Source organism: Gymnoscopelus braueri (assembly GCF_963280865.1).
Source record: "Gymnoscopelus braueri genome assembly, chromosome: 21".
Taxonomy (NCBI): Eukaryota; Metazoa; Chordata; class Actinopteri; order Myctophiformes; family Myctophidae; genus Gymnoscopelus; species Gymnoscopelus braueri.
In genome coordinates, this window is record NC_137623.1 from 40332183 (window position 1) to 40350231 (window position 18049).

At 41.2% G+C, this 18049-nt stretch overlaps 1 protein-coding gene across 3 annotated transcripts in view; it reads left to right on the plus strand.

Annotated features, from left to right (window-relative positions):
- The window catches only part of LOC308076733 (GTPase IMAP family member 8-like), a 42213-nt gene that overhangs the window by 21440 nt on the left and 2724 nt on the right, over positions 1-18049 (plus strand). For 2 of the 3 annotated variants that reach the window (XM_080417177.1, XM_080417178.1), the window contains 3 exons: positions 10462-10584; positions 16583-16705; positions 17737-17946. In XM_080417177.1, coding sequence (XP_080273303.1) covers positions 10462-10584; positions 16583-16705; positions 17737-17946 — 456 coding nt within the window. The remainder of the gene's footprint in view (positions 1-10461; positions 10585-16582; positions 16706-17736; positions 17947-18049) is intronic. The other variant, XM_080417179.1, reaches the window with a different exon arrangement.

The window sequence follows — 18049 nt, forward strand, 5'->3', positions numbered from 1 at the left end:
TTACTACAGATTTGTTTCTCAAATCTATCACCATCACCATCATCATCATCATCAATTATTCATTATGTTAGAGGCTACTTAGAAATAGTAAATATGACACATGATAGGTTACATCAACAGTTCATTAGAAGACAACCACTTCTTCCTGTGACAGTCTCTAACAATACATTTAAAAAATGCAACATTTCGCCAGTGGATTAAACATGCGTCATGTAGCCTACATTAACTATTCAGGCCATTTAAACCGTCACAAATAAATAAATGTTAGCCTCTCATGGGATTCAAACTCCTCCCAATGTCAGCAGAAATCCAACAGTCTGGGGCATAGCCTACTCTTGTGCGCCAGTCCACCCACTCTGACTCATAATCATAAACAAATCATAGACTATAAAACCAGCCATTAAAACTAGATTAAGTTGAGACCTCAGTCACCACACTGATTTCTAACACCCCTAAAATCTCTCTGTCTGTACAACATGGCACCCTCAAGGAGAAACACCCCCATACCATTTACACAAAGAGCAAAGAAAGAGGCATAGTAAATCAGCCAACCACATGATTTAAAAGTCTTGTAAAGTTTTTTTATTTGTCACATCTCATACACGGTACACAAGAGTGAAATTTGTGGCTTTATCGTCTCTTCTAGTGTAACAAATAGTCCCAAATGGGCACAAACTGGCAAATTGTCTGATTGCTCCTGATCACCTCAGGACAGTATAGGCCTTGCCGAGCCCTGAGGCCCATAGGGCAGGAGCCCATCTCCTGTTTCCTTAGCGTGCTTGACGTACAAGCACGGATGGCTTACAGTGAAAATGGGCCCTGTGCACAAAATCCCCACGGGCCCCCACCAAATATTAAAGAAATATGAGGTTTTGCCAAATACTTGCGTTTAAACCAAGTCTGTTTTGCTTAAATGAAGCGTCACATGGCTTCAATAGAAGATTTCCTCCTACAACTGGGAGGCTTTCAAAATAAGTGTGTGTTTTATTTTACACAATTAGAAACGTGTAATGTGATTTGAAATCTCCCTGGAAGTTGGAAGTCAACATGGGAATCATGTTCTCAAGTAGATGACTGACTAATCGAAAAGCAGAGTTTCAGGTGGCAGTGCCAGGGCCCCCTTGGCTCCAGGGCCCCTGTGCACGTGCACAAGCTATAATCCGTCCCTGCGTACAAGGCACATTCTTGGCTTTATCGTCTCTTCTAGTGTAACAACAACTAGTCACAAAAGGGCAAATTGTATGATTTCAGATTGCTCCTGATCACCTCAGGACAGTTAAGTAGGCCTTGACGAGCCCTATACAGCAGGAGCACATCTCCTGATTCCTTAGCGTGCTTGATGTACAAGGCACATTCTTGGCTTTATCGTCTCTTCTAGTGTAACAACAACTAGCCACAAAAGGGCAAATTGTATGATTTCAGATTGCTCCTGATCACCTCAGGATAGTTAAGTAGGCCTTGACGAGCCCTATAGGGCAGGAGCCCATCTCCTGATTCCTTAGCGTGATGCACACCCACTGGATCTGACTCTAGTATGCCACAGGGATTTACCCCAATCCAACCCTTGATGCTGAGTTCTAACCAGGGAGGCAGGGTACCTTTCTAAAAGTCTTTGGTAGGACCCGACCGGGGATCAAACCGCAACTTCAAAGTCTCAGGGTGGACACTGTAACCACAAGGCCACTGAGCTCAGGACAGTAATAATAGTGATGCATTGCACTCTGCTCCTGTGTATGGGTTTGTAACCTTTCCTGTGCATGCTGATGGAGCAGGTGACATTGGTTGGTGTAGAAATGCACCATAATTGACTTTGGTAGGTTGAACTGAATTTAGGCATTTAGCAGACTCTTATCCAGAGTGACTTACAATAAGCAAGGTAAACATGCATCAAATGCAGAAAGATAAGCCTCTGTCTAAATAGCATGCCATCTAAATTGCAATTTAACCTTTGCAGAAGTCTGCATCCAGACTAGGTCAAGAGCAGCAAGACAGGTCATCTTTTTTGGGGCAAAAAAAAACAACTATGCTGCTCATACAGGATTCCAAAACAAAATCATAAAGAGTTCCCAGCTGGCCGAGCAGTCCAGGCGCAGACCATTGGCTCTAATGCAGCCTGACCGCACGCGGGTTCCAACCCAACGACCTTTGCTGCATGTCTTTCCTGTCCATCTTCACTGTAACACTGAAGGGGAAAAAATGCCTCTTGATGAAAAAATAAATAAAAAAGTGATGATGATCCATCCTGGCATCACACAGTATGAGGAGATCCATGTGCATTGTGATTCCACTGGGTTATGTGCAGGCTGGGCAGAAGTAGTCCTCACTGGTGTTAGGCCTGCCTACACACACCCAGTGGAACCACAATGCACATGATGAGCATTAAATCTGAAAGAAGATGGATACAATGTTATTCATTTATTTATTTAGTTAGTTACAGAAAGAATGTGCTCTCCATGTAAAAAACTTTTAAGGTTTCGTACCCAATCATCCACGGATGCGGCGGACCTTCCTGTCCCAGCGCTCACCTCCCCACAGGAGCGACAGAGAAGTGTCTGGTCATCTATGAAAACATATTTTTGAGTTCAGTGAAGTCCAATTTTTTGGTCTGGGTGAGGCTGATAAACATTTGATTGAAGCCTACCAGAGTCCTCCAAAAGTTGTCTGGCAATACTTTGGCGTACCAGGTCAATGTTCGCTAGCAGGCCCTGCTCCACCCCAGCAGTGGCTATGACCAGCATCACTGCAATCTTAAAATACAGGTTAGTGTTAACAGTGTTCTTTTAGAATGTATTAAATTGTTACTAGGATAGATATTCTAGGCTATATAATCTCACTTTGCACACAAACACCCCACATGATGTTGTATCCGTTTGGCGGGGATGAGGGACAGTCTCACAGGTCCAGCGAGAGATTGTGCCCCTCATCCTCCGCATATAAGCTCTGAAGAAAAAACCAAACCGTTGGTTACTTGTGTATCAGAAGCCATTGAACATACTTGCAATGAAGCACAATAAATCTATGATTTACTTGCCTTGTACTATTTTGACACATCTCCACTTGTCTTGGGGTGGCAGTGAGTGGGTCCACAAACAGACACTTGTGGTCATGTGGATACATAACCTTCGGCAGATAGAATACTTTAATACTTCAAAAGCTTAGTTGTAAATATAGTTGCATAATTTGCATTGATTAAAGTTAACTTACTACTAGTGTGTAGTGGCCATTCTTACACACTGCCCCCATAATGATGTCCCATTCCAGGACATCAATCTGCAAGTGAAGTGATCATTTAATTTGTTAACATGGTGCGACTGTAACCAACACTTTTAAAAGTAACTATTATCCTTACTTTTTTAACCCCCCTGGTTAAACCGTCCCATATTCTGTTCATCTCCTCCACTGGCAAAACTGTCACCCTCGTTGTGGCCTTTTGGGCGATCTATCTACACACAAAAATAAATACAATTAAAAATCACTTTAATATCAATGAGAACACTTGCTCACAAAACGAGACTTACTTCGCTGGTCAATGTCTCCCCTGGCGCCAGGCTCTGGACATCAAGGGTCAGAATTTTAAATGGGCCAAATTTGGCCCACAAAATTTGTCCCGTTTGGCCCTTCCATATAGCTTGAAGTGGAAATTCAGAACATTTCAGTCATTAAAAATTGTACATGGCATTATTATTCTTCATGTCACATTAGTGAATGGGATTTACCAGTGACCTGGTCCTCTGCTGTCCATCTCCCTCCTCTGGCAGGTGGGGAGCCAGTGGAGGGGCCCGAGGATGGTGGTGGGTGGTGGAGGGCAGGAGGAGGCCCGGAGGGGCTGCATGATGGCTGTGCAGGGCGGCCAAGAAGAGGGCTGGAGGGACTGGGTGACAGTTGGGGAGGGTGGAGAAGAGCAGGAGGATGAGGTAAAGGGGAAAGTGGTGGAGGGGGGCGAGCCAAAGCAAAGGTTCCAGCTAGCTTTAAAAGCTTCGCTGGAATCCTCTCCTCTGGCTCGATGTAGCGTTTCAGCTGGTCCAAATTAGCAATAAGCTTCTGATTTTGGTCCCCAACCAAGTACACCACTTTCCCCTTTATCTCGGTGATGGTATAGGGCCCCAGCATCTCTGGTGCCAGCTTGCCTCCCTTCCTCTGCTCTTCTCTGATGTTCTTCTTTAACACCACATCCCCAACTGTGAACTTGTCATCCCAGCCCTGCTCCAGCTTCCTCTTCCTGACCTTGGCTTGCTGTTTGAGGACATTGCCCTGCACAGCCTCATACACTGGTGTCTGCTTTTTCAGCCGCTCACAGACCTCCTCCGACCCACAGTATGACTCCATATCTTCTGGTGTCACCTAAGGTACAAAAACACCAGGTGGGGTTATTGACAGTAGTGTTTTCATTTTCATATATTCATGTCAAGGACCCCCAAATCAATATGCATTTGGCATACATTTTGGGAAATAGCAGATCTACAAGCTCACATCGTGTCGCTCTGCGTTGTGAGACTGTAGATTGGCTATTTTCAAATAGCCAATGTATAAAGGGGGTTAAACTCATTTGGTGCTCTGCTACTAATTTACTGCCCCCCCCCCCCCCCCCCCAACAAATGGATCCACTTACATCATAATCCACATGGACTTCGGATGGATACCGTGCCTCTCGCCCATACAGCAGATAAAAAGGCGTGTATTGAGTTGTTAAATGCTTTTTTGTCCTCAGCGCAAACAAGGCCGCTGGCAGGTACTTATCCCACTGGTTTGGATGATCCGAACAAAGGGCTTTCAGCGACCTGAAAATGTTCACATTACATAACATTACAGCAGACATTCAGATGCATTTAATGTAGTCAACAGCATTCATGTTGTGTACTGTAGGTGTATCTGCCAATTTGGCATTATGCAACTTACTTCTGGATGGTCCCGTTCATTTTTTCTACCAGGCCGTTCGTCTGCGGGTGGTAGGGCGCTGAAAAACTTCTTTGGATCTCGAGCTCCTCACAGAGCAAAGAATTCACCTATAAATTCCATTAATAATAGATTTGGAACACAATTTGACACAAATCTCAAAGTGCTACATTGCATAAAAGTATAAAAGCAATTAAGAATTGTTTTAAATGGAAACAATAATAATAAAAACAATTGAATGAACACAATTCAGATCAATGGTACGAGCCCCATCCCCAACATAAATAATTAAATAACAATATAATTTGTAATGTTTGATGAGTGTTGTACCTGATTTCGGAATTCCGAACCTTGGTCAGAAAGTAGCCTTTGCGGGGCCCCATGCTTGTACACAAAGTCCACTATGCATTTGGAGACCTCCCCTGCATGCTTGGTTTTCAGTGGGTAGGCCTCTGTCCATTTCGTGAAATAGTCCACCATCACGCAGACATCATTGCCATCTTGTGTCCTTTTGAGCTTCATTAGGTCGATACCTACAAGCTCAAATGGCTCCTTTACCTGATAAAAAGGTGATTAAAAAAGAAACCAATTAGACATCTGTATGATTGCTGGTAGCCTATCTTTGCACATTTAGATGCATGGGATTTTCAGTTGCAAAACACTCACTGTTATGGGTTCATACTGAGCTTTGTCCTTCAAGCAACCCGCCTTTTTCTGGCACCCAGGGCACTCCTTGATCTTAAGTCAAATGATATGCACATTAATTTATATCACAGGCCTTTGGTCAAGCACAAACAGTAAGTGAAGGGGATATACAATCACATGAGTGTGTGCATTTAGTTAATGCTTCAATTTGCCATTGTTTTCCTAAGTAGGCCCTGCATAAATAGGCCTGCATGTACAAATGATATATACACATTTGGAGGACCCTTGACCCTTCCAACTTACCCATTTGCGGATGTCCGCCTCCAGTCCAGGCCAGTAGTATCGGTGGATCACTGTGTTTTCTCCACACCACAGTGACCACCGATACTACTGGCATGGAATTCCTGGAACACAGACGCCGCCTCAGCAGCCGACTCCACCACCTACATACATAGATAGCATATAGAGAGATGAGATAGACAGATACTTAGATTCCTCTTTTGATTCCCATGGGGAAATTCAAGTGTTTGAGCACCAAAAGTAAGCATGAAACACATTTACCTTGGCGAAATGGGGCTCCTGCTTCTTGCTTCTGGTGCATAAGTAATGAAGGATGCCATCTAGTACAAATAAATGTGAAAATGTTCAATTTACTCTTAAAGTGACATTTTATCGTCGACTCTTGCTTGATTCAGTATTTAGATATTTGATATTCATTTTATCAGACACGCCCCCTTCCTATACAAACCCATTATAACTTCAAACTCCATTTTAACCATGATGGATTAATCAAAAACACCAATTCTTGGTCCTGGTGACTGATATTGTCCTTCTAATGTGTGAGGAGACCATGTTTTTTCAAATAATTTTAAAAGGTTAATGAACAAAGTACTTTAAATAAAGATTGATAGTGTAACAGAATACATACCCTTAAGGACATACTGGTTGGCCCTTCTTTTCAGGTTATACCTCTGCTGCTTTGTGAAGCCTTCTGGAAAGGTTGAATTCCTCTTGAAATGGAATATTTCGGAAAACATTCGTGGGTCCATGACTCAGTCACAAATGTCTCTCTCACTCTCTCTCTCTCAATATCTCTATAATAACTCTATATAGTTATAATCGATCCAACTCCCAACACAGTTGTTCAACCTTTTATATGTTTGTTAATTGAGCAAGCAATCAGCACACCTAAGCCCCTCCAAATTTTCTGACACCATGTTAAAGGGATATTTCACTTTCAAACATGTTTGGCCCATTTATTTCTTAATCTACTCAGAATTGTGTGAGCACCCCAGACCTTTTTACATTGCTTGATTAAGTATTTAGATATTAGGTATATCCTATACCAACCCATTGTATACCCATTGTCAAATAGCAGATATCATCTGAAAGTGTGAGAACTACTGATTTAGAAGGCATCTGTAGAATAGGTGGTCTCAATGGGTTAAGGTTACTGGTTGTCATGGTTACTAGTTCTAATGAGATAACTGAGCAAAGGCTTTGCTCTTGCAAATACCCCTAGACACAAAATGCTACACACACACACACACACACACACACACACACACACACACACACACACACACACACACACACACACACACACACACACACACACACACACACACACACACACAATGCCTAAAATGATTCATACTTTTAACTTATAAAGTGGTTTGTAGGTGTGTTGCCTACTACGAATGTGTTCCTTCTGGGTCTGGCAGAACCAGGTCTCCTGGTCTGTAACATAATGAATAAGAATAATAGATGATGATGGTGGTGGTGGTGGTGGTGGTGGTGAGAGATTTTAGAAACAAATCTGTATTAAATAGTTGGAAATCAGTGTGGTGACTGAGGTCTCAAGTGAATCTAATGACCATGTGCGTTTTAATGGCTGGTTTTATAGTCTATGAATTGTTTATGATTATGAGTCAGAGTGGGTACACTGGCGCACAAGAGTAGGCCATGCCCCAGACTATTTCTGCTGACATTGGGAGGAATTCGAATCCCATTAAAGGCTAACATTTATTTATTTGTGACGCATTAAATGGCCTGAATAGTTAATGTAGGCTACATGACGCATGTTTAATCCACTGGCGAAATGAATAGTGATTGCCTTCCTTACACATGTTGACTCCAACTCCAATGGCGAATAGCTGCATTTATAAAATGTATTGTTAGAGATTGTCACAGGAAGAAATGGTTGTCTTCTAATGACTATTTCTAAGTAGCCTCTAACATAATGAATAATAGATGATGATGATGATGATGGTGATGGTGATAGATTTGAGAAACAAATCTGTAGTAAACAGCCGTGTTAGAGAGCAGTACAATGAAATCATTGTGGCGACTGAGGTCTCAAATTAATCTAGTGACCATGACTATTTAGTTTTTTAATGGCTGGTTGTATACTCTATAAATTGTTTACGGTACACATTTGTCGTGAGAAGAAGGGCGCACCGGAGTAAGCGCCTGTCTGGTGTAATTATGCTGATGTTGGGAAGAGTTCGAATCCCAGGAGGGAATGAACATTTATTTATATATTTATTAATTAATTCATTCATTGATGCGTTTATTTGCACGCTTTGAATGGGCTGAATAGTGATTGTACCTTACACATGTTGACTCCGACTCCAATGGCAAATAGTTGCATTTATTAAACGTGTAAATCTATTGTTAGAGAGACTGACACAGGAAGTGATTGTCTTCCTGTTTCTCAACAACAACAAAACCAACGGAGAACCGTCCACAACGCAACGTGAGTGTTCGTCTGTCTGACGTTTCTTCATCCAAACAAGAATCAGATCGGTATGTGTTGGCATTGTGATATGAAATAAAAAACAGGCATTGACGAGGACAGCTACGCATTCTTTCACCGTGGGACAACATCTACTGTTACTAGGACGACAGTAGACGCGGTCTCAGTCTGATCTGGTCTCGTTAAAAATTGAAACACCGGTCGGGAGGGGAGTCGAGATGAGCCGAGACCGGTGAGATCAACCCGAGCGTCCTGTTCTTTTTGGAATACAAATTAGAGGGGTACCCCGACATTTAGCTATTATTTGGGCCGCATCGGGCGGAGAAGACTTTCATTTTCGTTTGGACTAAAAGGATTAAAAGGAGCCGTTTGCGTCGTGGGAGCGCGGTCAGAAGAGGACGGTCGCGGGACTATTTATTTATTTATTTAAGCAGCGTGCGTGCATGACAGACTCTTAAACGCTGTGTGTATTTGTTTATTGTTTGTATCTTGCATTGTGACCCGCCGGGTTACAAGGGACAGTATTTGTTTGGGTGGGAGGGGTGTTTAAAGTGATTATTGTTTGTTTTTGATTTATTTGTTCGTTTGCTTATTTATTTTATTTATCAGGGAGAGCAACAGGGACAGAAGTAATTTTTAAAGGGTCTACACCATGAAAATCACTTTTTTCTTGTTTTTTTGTATTTTTTGGGGTCCCCAGTGTCTCTTGTACCCAAAAAAATGTTGTTTTTTTTAATTCAGTCATTCCTTCTCATTTCATGGATTTCCAGAATGGGCGTGTCTGAACAGGCGATCTCAGAATGGAAATGTTTATGATGTCACAAACATTATTGATGGCAAACCCAATGTTAAATGAAAAGTGCCCGAATCGCTCCGAAACTTTTTCTACCCCCCCTAAGTGGGGGTCTACGAACAAATACTTCGGGCTCGGATTTTGGCTCCGCCCCCCGGAAGTGGGTGAAACAGGCACCTCAAACACTTGGTGGAATTGTTCAAAAATGTTCAAAGTGTTTTTTTTTCGATTTTGTATTTTTCTTAGATGCTTCTTTTTATGCAGAATTTTTCCTTTTTTTTTCCTTTTTTTTAAATATTTTTTTTAATATATTTTTTTTATTAACAGACAGAATTGCTCAGTAGCCCCCCCCTGCCCAAGAGGACGTTTTGGTATTGCAGCTGAAAGTGCTGTATAAGCCAGAGACAATTGACTTGGGATGAGTATATCTGAGTGATGATTTAGGCTCAAACCTTTTGAAAAAGGTTTGAGGGACATACACCATATGATATTAAATATCAAATATTTTTTTTTAAATTCATGGTGTAGCTCCTTTAAGTGTTATTATTTGATTTAAATACCGGTTGACCTGTCAATTAATTCCTGGCTACCATATAAAACATCGTAGCAGTTAAAACACCCACCGATCTCGTTGTTTTTCCTTTTTGGTAATAATTATCCTTTCAGTTAAAAGGGCCTATTGTTACAAAGTAACTAAGTACATTTACTCAAGTACTGTACTTAAGTTCTAGTACAGTTTTGAGGTATTTTTACTTTACTGGAGTATTTCCAATTTTCTGTACTTTTACTTCTACTCCACTACATCTCAGAGGCAAATATTGTACTTTTACTCCACTACAATTATTTAAAACTTTAGTTGCTAGTTACTTTGTAGATTTTGATTATTATTACAAAACATACATTAACCACTTCATCCCTATATACATTTCGACCATTTGAAAATAGCAGATCTACAAGCTCACAATCCATCGCAATGTGACACATTGTGAGCTTGTAGATCTGCTATTTTCAAAAGATTTTTTGGAAACTTGTGAAATGGGACATTCTGCATAATGAGTACTTTTACTTTTGGTACTTTAAGTACATTTTGATACCAATACTTTTGTACTTTTGTACATTTTTAATTCAGGACTTTTACTTGAAGAGAAGAGTATTTCTACATTGCAGTGTTGATACCTTTTATTTAAGTAAAAAATTGGAGTACTTTTTCCACCACTGGCATGAGTGAGTGAGTGAGTGAGTGAGTGAGTGAGTGAGTGAGTGCGTGCGTGCGTGCGTGAGTGAATGTGTGTGTGGCCGTGCATGTACAATTCCTTACCCTCCATCTGCTAGTCTAAACAACTCTCCCTTTCTCTTCTGGATGGTTCCATAGCCTGCAGGGTGTCAGGGAGAGGCCTCCAGCCCCAGGGGGTGAGAGTGAAAGAGGAGGCTGACTTCAAAGTCTTCACCAAGGGAGCAGGCAGTGGACAACTCAAGGTCACAGTGAAAGGACCAAGTGAGTTGACAACTATTAATACCCAGGGGGCAAAGGGGGGTATGCTGCATTTGCCCTGCCATAAAAGGTTTGCCACCAGAAATAATATCTATGACCCAGTAGGATCACAACCTATATGGACAACCCGGTCAACTTGCTGCTGGAAATCCAATATGTCCGCCTCAATATTGTCCCTATCAGAAAATAGCTTTGGCGATAACTTTTGAACCAGATGGGCTATAAATGCAAACTTGGTGTCTATTTCATGGTTTCAGAGCATGAGAAACTCAATGGCATACTTATCTTTATAATTGGGTGTGTCTGGACCTTTAACGAAAATTAGTTTTACTATGACTTTTACAGTGACAGCTGACTGTTATGGCAAAAAGTCTGCTTTTTAAGCAATATGAACACATTTGGTCAGTTTGAGCTTTCATTTATATGTTGTCAATATGGCTGCAGTCATAAATAATATATGGTATAACATGTTCCCTCAGATTCTATCTAGAGTTGTGGGGATGATTGCAGAAAAAAATCGGAGAAAATGCCCACAATGTATCTTAAAGATGACATTTTAATAAACTAACTACAGACCCAGACTTGCCAACAACTTCAGCTTTAGGGCTAAACTAATTTACATAGTGGTACGCATTCAAGTACCAGAACAAAAGATAGACTACTTAGTGACAAATGCGGAGTTAAGGGGCGGCCATAGCTGAGTGGTTAGTGAGCCCGCCTAGGGAGCCAGAGGCCCTGGTTGCCCCAGGTACGATTCCAGGCCACGCCAGCATATGTGTCGATGAAATGAAATTTGTCCCTGAGCAAGACTCTTAACCCCTAATTGCTCACAGGCCCTCATTGGAAACAAGCCCGCAAGGACTTTCATGAACGTCCTGTTAAAAGGAATTATAAGGTTGCCTACAAAAGGTTCATTTTGACCTCTCTATGGTGCTGTCTTGCCTGCTTCTAAAGCCATGATACATATGTTATGATGCTATTCACTGTCCCTGTTGTCATGTGTTGCACTGATCCCTGGCAACCGCATCCTAAGTAGCATGGAATTGCCTTTCTGGCAGCCTTGATACAGCTGCATGATATTGCCTTGTTCATTGACTGGCCAGGCTGGCTCGTTAGATGCAAGGGGGACTGCTACATTGCTATCACTGAGAGACCATCCATACTCTGTGAAAGAAGGAATATCCGGCTTGGCAATGTGTGCACGTTTATCTATTATGGTTGCTAGAGCAGCTCTTCTCAGGTGCAGGTCTAAGGCATTCTCTGTCGGGGGAAGCAGCTTTAAGAGGGTTGACCTATCTTCTTCAATAGACCCCTCCTTGATCACCACACTCCTTGTCTCTTCTTTAAACCCCCCACCCAGGTAAAGATGTGTTTGACCAAGGGCCGACTTAAGTTTCTCATTTTCACACCATTCGTCGCAGAGGAAACTCAATAGGTTTGCCTTGTTAGCTGACATAACTGAATTCATATTCTTTGGTAAGTTTTGGTCAAGCATATCTGTGTTCTTGCTCAGCTGTCTTAAGACTAGGTCCACTGTACCGGTCACAGCAGAAGTGAATAATCTCTGTGCCGGCAGGCACGTCATTCAACAGCAGCCATTGGTATCGTTCAGCGATTGTTCCAAATGCTTTCACCTTTCAGGAAAGACCAATGGCGTATGGCTGAACGATACCAACGTCTGCTGTTGAATGACGTGCCTGCCAGCAGGCTTGCCTTGGTACCTGTTCTCAATGCACTCGAGGTTGAGTTATCCGCCACTGGCTATGATTTGGGTCATGCACAGGAGGGCAGTAATTTCATTGCTATTGCCAGGTGCTGAGGGTTTCCCCTTAGATTTTGGGGATTTTGTGTTTTGAGTGTTAAAGTGTTAAGCTTCATTATACTTGTCTTCTTCTGATCACTGGACAGTGACTCACACAGTGCCTTCAGACCCAGTTCTTTTCCACTGATCAAGTAGTCCTTGACTGTGGAGCACACTGTCCTGATATATATGTTGATCATGGATGATGTGGTCACTGTAAATGGGTTAGTCTCCACTGCTGCCATGACCATGACTACCATCTCTGCATCCCGGGTTACACGACTCCGACCAGACTCATGGTGTGGGTTGGAGGAGTGGGGGTGAAGCATAGACTTGAGCTCTGCAGAGACAGCTGCAGTGAGTGGTTTTGTGTAGACCCATTTTGTCCGGGCAGCAGGGCTGAGTGTAATGCCTTCCAGACCGCTTGCTTCCTTGGCATCGGCATTATAGGTCTGCTCCAGTAGCATATCAAGAAAAACACTGTTGTGGCCGTCATCTGCTCGTCTGCCAACAAATACACCTGCCATCAGTTCTTCATCTGAAGCTGTTTCTGGTAGTTTCTTCATATCAGCCAAATACAGAGGCAAAGATTGCTGCTCGTACTTGTAGTGGCCTGCTGCAGTGAGGTAGGGTAGCATTCTTGCTGATTCACAGAGATGTCCTGTCCTGTCCAGTCACCTTCCCGCTCGTAGTAGATAAACCTTTGGAGAATATCTAACATCTCCAGGAAGGTTGCTAAGAAGATTTTAGTTGGTTGCCCATTCAATGATTCCTGAAAAAACGGCAGCTGCTTTCCTAGGACTGCCATCTCTGGACGCCTCACCTTGATAGTTTCTAACTTCTGAGTGCCAGTTGTCTCTTTCTCAAACAGGATCTTCAAGACTGACTCAACTTGTGGCCTCCAGGGCTTTGTGTCCCTGTCTGCTGCCCATGCCTCAAAGGCTTCACAGAGCAGGCGCCACATGGCTTCACTGAGGACCTTAAGGGCATGTAAGGTTTGGTAGTATTCAGCCTTTTCACCAAACATCTTCTTGGCAGTTCCTTCCTGACAGAGACCTGCTGCTACAAGAAGATCCTCTGCCCCTGCATCCCTGATAATCTTGCAAATAGCCTTCATGTAGTTGTGAGCTTGGTGGAAGCTCAAGCCTCCCAGCAACAGGACTACATTGCCAAACTCATCTTCGTGCTTGTTTCTGATGGCAACTGCGAGTTCATATGTAGCCTGATCTCAAGTGATAATGGTGTACTTATCACCCAATGCATGTGATGTAGTGACCAGTTTCATCTTTGACGACAGAAGGATCAGTTGGCGATGCTGGGATGAGTGGAAGGTACAAGGTAGCCAATAATGCTAGCCTGTCTAGTGTCTACGTGGGTGGAGGTTTGCATTCCATGCTACTTAGGATGCCGTTGCCAGGGACTGGAGACACGATGTAGCAGGATCAGTGCAACACATGACAACAGGGACAGTGAATAGCATCGTACCATAGTATCATCGGCTTTAGAAGCAGGCAAGACAGCACCATACAGGTCAAAATTAACCTTTTGTAGGCAACCTCAACTCCACTTCACTTTGTCACTAATTTGTCTATCTTTTGTTCTGGTACTTAAATGCATACCACTATGTTAATTTATAGCCCTGAAGCTGAAGTTGTTGGCAAGTCTGGGTGTGTACATGTCTCTGTTTATATTGTAGTTAGTTTATTAAAATGTCATCTTTAAGATACATTGTGGGCGTTTTCTCCAATTTGTCTCTGCAATCATCCCCACAACTCCAGATAGAATCTGAGGGAAAATGTAATACCATACATTATGTATGACTGCAGACATATTGACTAGAGATGCACGATATTGTTTTTTGGATACCGATACCGATACCGATTATTTGCTGGGTCATATCTGCCGATACCGATCCGATACCGATATATTATATATCATATTTATATTGAGCTCATTGCTGATTTTTTTTATTTTAATTTGTTTTACTGGTGAAAGTTGATGGTAAACCCTCCTCTCCACTAACCCTACTGTGATGAAAAATATTTATGGAATAAATACATTAATTATAATTATATATAAGTAACAAACTTAACTATGACATCATTTTTGTATGCTATAAGCCATCACAGAATTATTTGAATCTTTGTATAACACAAAACCATATGTTATGTGGCCTATGGAACTAAGATCATTGAATCTAGTTTGTTATTAGTGTTATTCATATTGTCTGTTGCCTAAATTAATTAGCCTCTGGCCCTCTGCTCTAAACAATTAAGCCCCCCTTAGCTCTCCCAATCACAACTCCCTGGAACTACCACTGTGTGTGTGTGTGTGTGTGTGTGTGTGTGAGAAAGAAAGAGACAGTGAGTTTAGGACAGGGACAGCTTGCTTCGGACGTACACTACACTACAGATTGTAGGACAACAGGATGTCAAAGACAGAAACATTACCAGCTGAGAGTTAATTTGTGCTCATTCTCTGTGGTTAAATACACAAGCAGCTTGCTTGTTCAAAAGCAGCCGCTGGTTGCACTCGAGTCGAGTAACGACTAACGAGTGTTTGTTACGTCGATGTTAAATAACGAGGCAAAATATATCCTCCGCAGTATCCCTACTCTAATCTAATTTAAGATGTACAAGAAACCCTCTGACTGTTCTGGGTATGAACTATGGACGTGAAGAGTTTGTTTGCTGTTAGTTTGCTGTTAGTTCCACTCTCTGTGCAGGCTAGCCTGCTCCGCTGCGTAGTGCAGCAATGCACTGTCTGAGAGACATTGCATGTAGAGCGTGTGGAGGGGGGAGGAGCTACAGCTGTGCTCTCTTAAAGAGACAGAGACAGGCAGACAGACTGCTCTCGCCTCTCGGTCATTTTATTATACAATATCGGTGAATTTAATCGGGTTTATTTTGAGATCGGTTCGGTACAGATATGGCCGATATGGGCCGATATCGGCCGATTCCGATACGTTACCGATTATATCGTGCATCTCTAATATTGACTACATAGAAATGAAAGCTCAAACTGACCAAATGTGTTTATATTGCTTAAAAAGCAGACTCTTTTCCATAACAGTCAGCTGTCACTGTAAAAGTCATAGTAAAACTCATTTTCGAGTGGCGTCCATCTTGGAAATATGCAAATTAAAGGTCCAGACACACTCAATCATAAAGATAAGTATTCTCATGCTCTGAAACCATGTTTTTATTTCTAGCCCATCTGGTTCAAAAGTTATTGCAAAAGCTATTTTCTGATAGAGGCCAATATTGAGGCGGCCATATTGGATTTCCAGCAGCAAGTTGACCGGGTTGTCCATATAGGTTGTGATCCTACTGGGTCATAGATATTATTTCTGGTGGCAAACCTTTTATGGCAGGGCAAATGCAGCATACCCCCCTTTGCCCCCTGGGTATAAGCCTTTAAGACCGGGAACGCATCTGTGTGTGATTTTAAGGTTTATTTTTAAGATTTACAGGGGCGGCAGTGGCTCAGGGGTAGAGTGGCCGGGTAGAGGGAACTGGAAAACCGCAAGGTTCCCAGTTCGATGAATGTGTGTGTGAATGGGTTAATGGCACAATCAATGTAAAGCGCTTTGGATAAAAGCGCTACATAAATGCACCATTTACCATTTATTTGGCTATTCAAAAATAGGAGATATACTCTGTGCGCTATGAACTTGTAGATCTGCTATTTTTGAAAATATGTGCAAATCTTTGAATATATTCAAAGATTTTTTACTCTGTTATAACTTTTTTAACTCTGTTACAACTTCTGGGAGTCCCTGGAACAACATATTTTGAGAAGGGGGTCCACGGCCAAACCACTGATATTATAGCAACAAACGTTTTTCAAAAAAACTGTTTTAAACAACAAAAAAAAATCTGATTTAGAAGACATTAGTAGAATCCCCCAGAAGCAAAGATTTGAGTTACAAATGCTCTAAATATATATATATATATATATATATATATATATATATATATATATATATATATATATATTCAAACGATCTCCCAAAAAAATAGCATATATACAAGCTCATAGCTATGAGCTTGTAGATCTGCTATTTTTGAATAGCCCAAAGAAAATAGTACAGTGAATACAATTGAAAGAAATATGAAAAAGACATGATTAATTGAGGATATTAAAATGCCTGTTTCATCTAAACTTACATTTATGTTCTATCTATTTGTTCTATAAAAGACACATCACTGTCCCTGGATGTCATCAAAGACATGAAGGAGAGCCAGCAGGACCAAATGCAAAAAATGCAGAGTGAACTGTATGAGAAGTTCAACCAGAGACAGACAGAGGCAGACAAGAAACGTGAGTTATGATGTTAGTCTTTAAAATGTTTTAAAGTGTTATCTATTCCTTCTGATTATATTCAGTTTGATGCCTTTACTTTAAATCATGTAAAAGAAAAAAATGAAAAGAAAACATACGTTTTGTGTGTTTATATGTGTTTTATTGACAATAATTCCACTTGGTGTAAACTAAGGCTGTTGTATGTGTATGAACGCATAAAGATAGAGGACCATGACAATGAACAATTGGGTGTGAATGTTCACACAGTGTGAGTCTGCTATAGTTATATAATTGAAAGGTGACACCTGAAAAAATATATATATATATTTGTGGTTCTAAACCAAATTCACAATTCCAATCTTGAATATCCAAAATTAAAAGGTAGCGCATATAGATTGTCAGGATAACGTTGATTGAACTCAGTTTCACCAATTTATTCTGTCCATGTAAACAAACAAACAAACATTGTCTGTTAAATTCATTTCTAAACTTTAAAGTTGATCACATTCGGTACACTAGCAATAATGCTATGGTTGTATTGTTTTATACTCAATCTACACTGATAAATAGTCATTGTATTACCTTCCCTGCCTTAAACAAGCCCGATTTTCAGATTATTCAACTCTAGGCTGATAGAATAAAGTGCAAATATAGTGTTTTAAAATAGCCATCTTAACGATACTAATAGACCACAGGAACACCAACAATCAATTGTATTTGTAGGTTAATTCCACATAATATCCTCATGATAATCAGGTTCATGTTCATACCAAGTGATAGCGGTTGAACATTGTCAGGAGAACATTGTCTTATAATATGAATAATTAATTCAGCAGATGATGTCATCAGTGAAATAAATTAATTGACTTTGTAAGACAAGTGTTTGAACAAGATACAATAACTCAATATTTCTATTTCCTTCAAGACAACAATATTACAGTGAACGCAACTAAAAGAGATATGAGAAAAGATATGATTAATTGAGGATATTAAAACATCTGTGGTCACTTTAAATGAATATACTGTATGTTCTGTATGCTCTATAAAAGACACATCACTGTCCCTGGATACACTAAAACACACCAAAGAGATTGAGGACAGCAAGAGACGGCAGCATCAACTGGATCAGGACCAGCAGGAGCTGAGAAACCAGCATCCAGTCCTCGTCGGCCGAGTGAAGAATCTCGCAGCTCAGTTTGAAGTGAGCCAGAGGGAACTGGAGAAGATCCGCCAGAGACAGACAGAGGCAGAAAAGAAACGTGAGTGAAACACAAAAGATCAAGAGACAAGAAGAAGAATTAAAACTCTGGAGAGACTTGGACAAGATTTATATTTCCCTCAAGACAATTACATAGAATACAA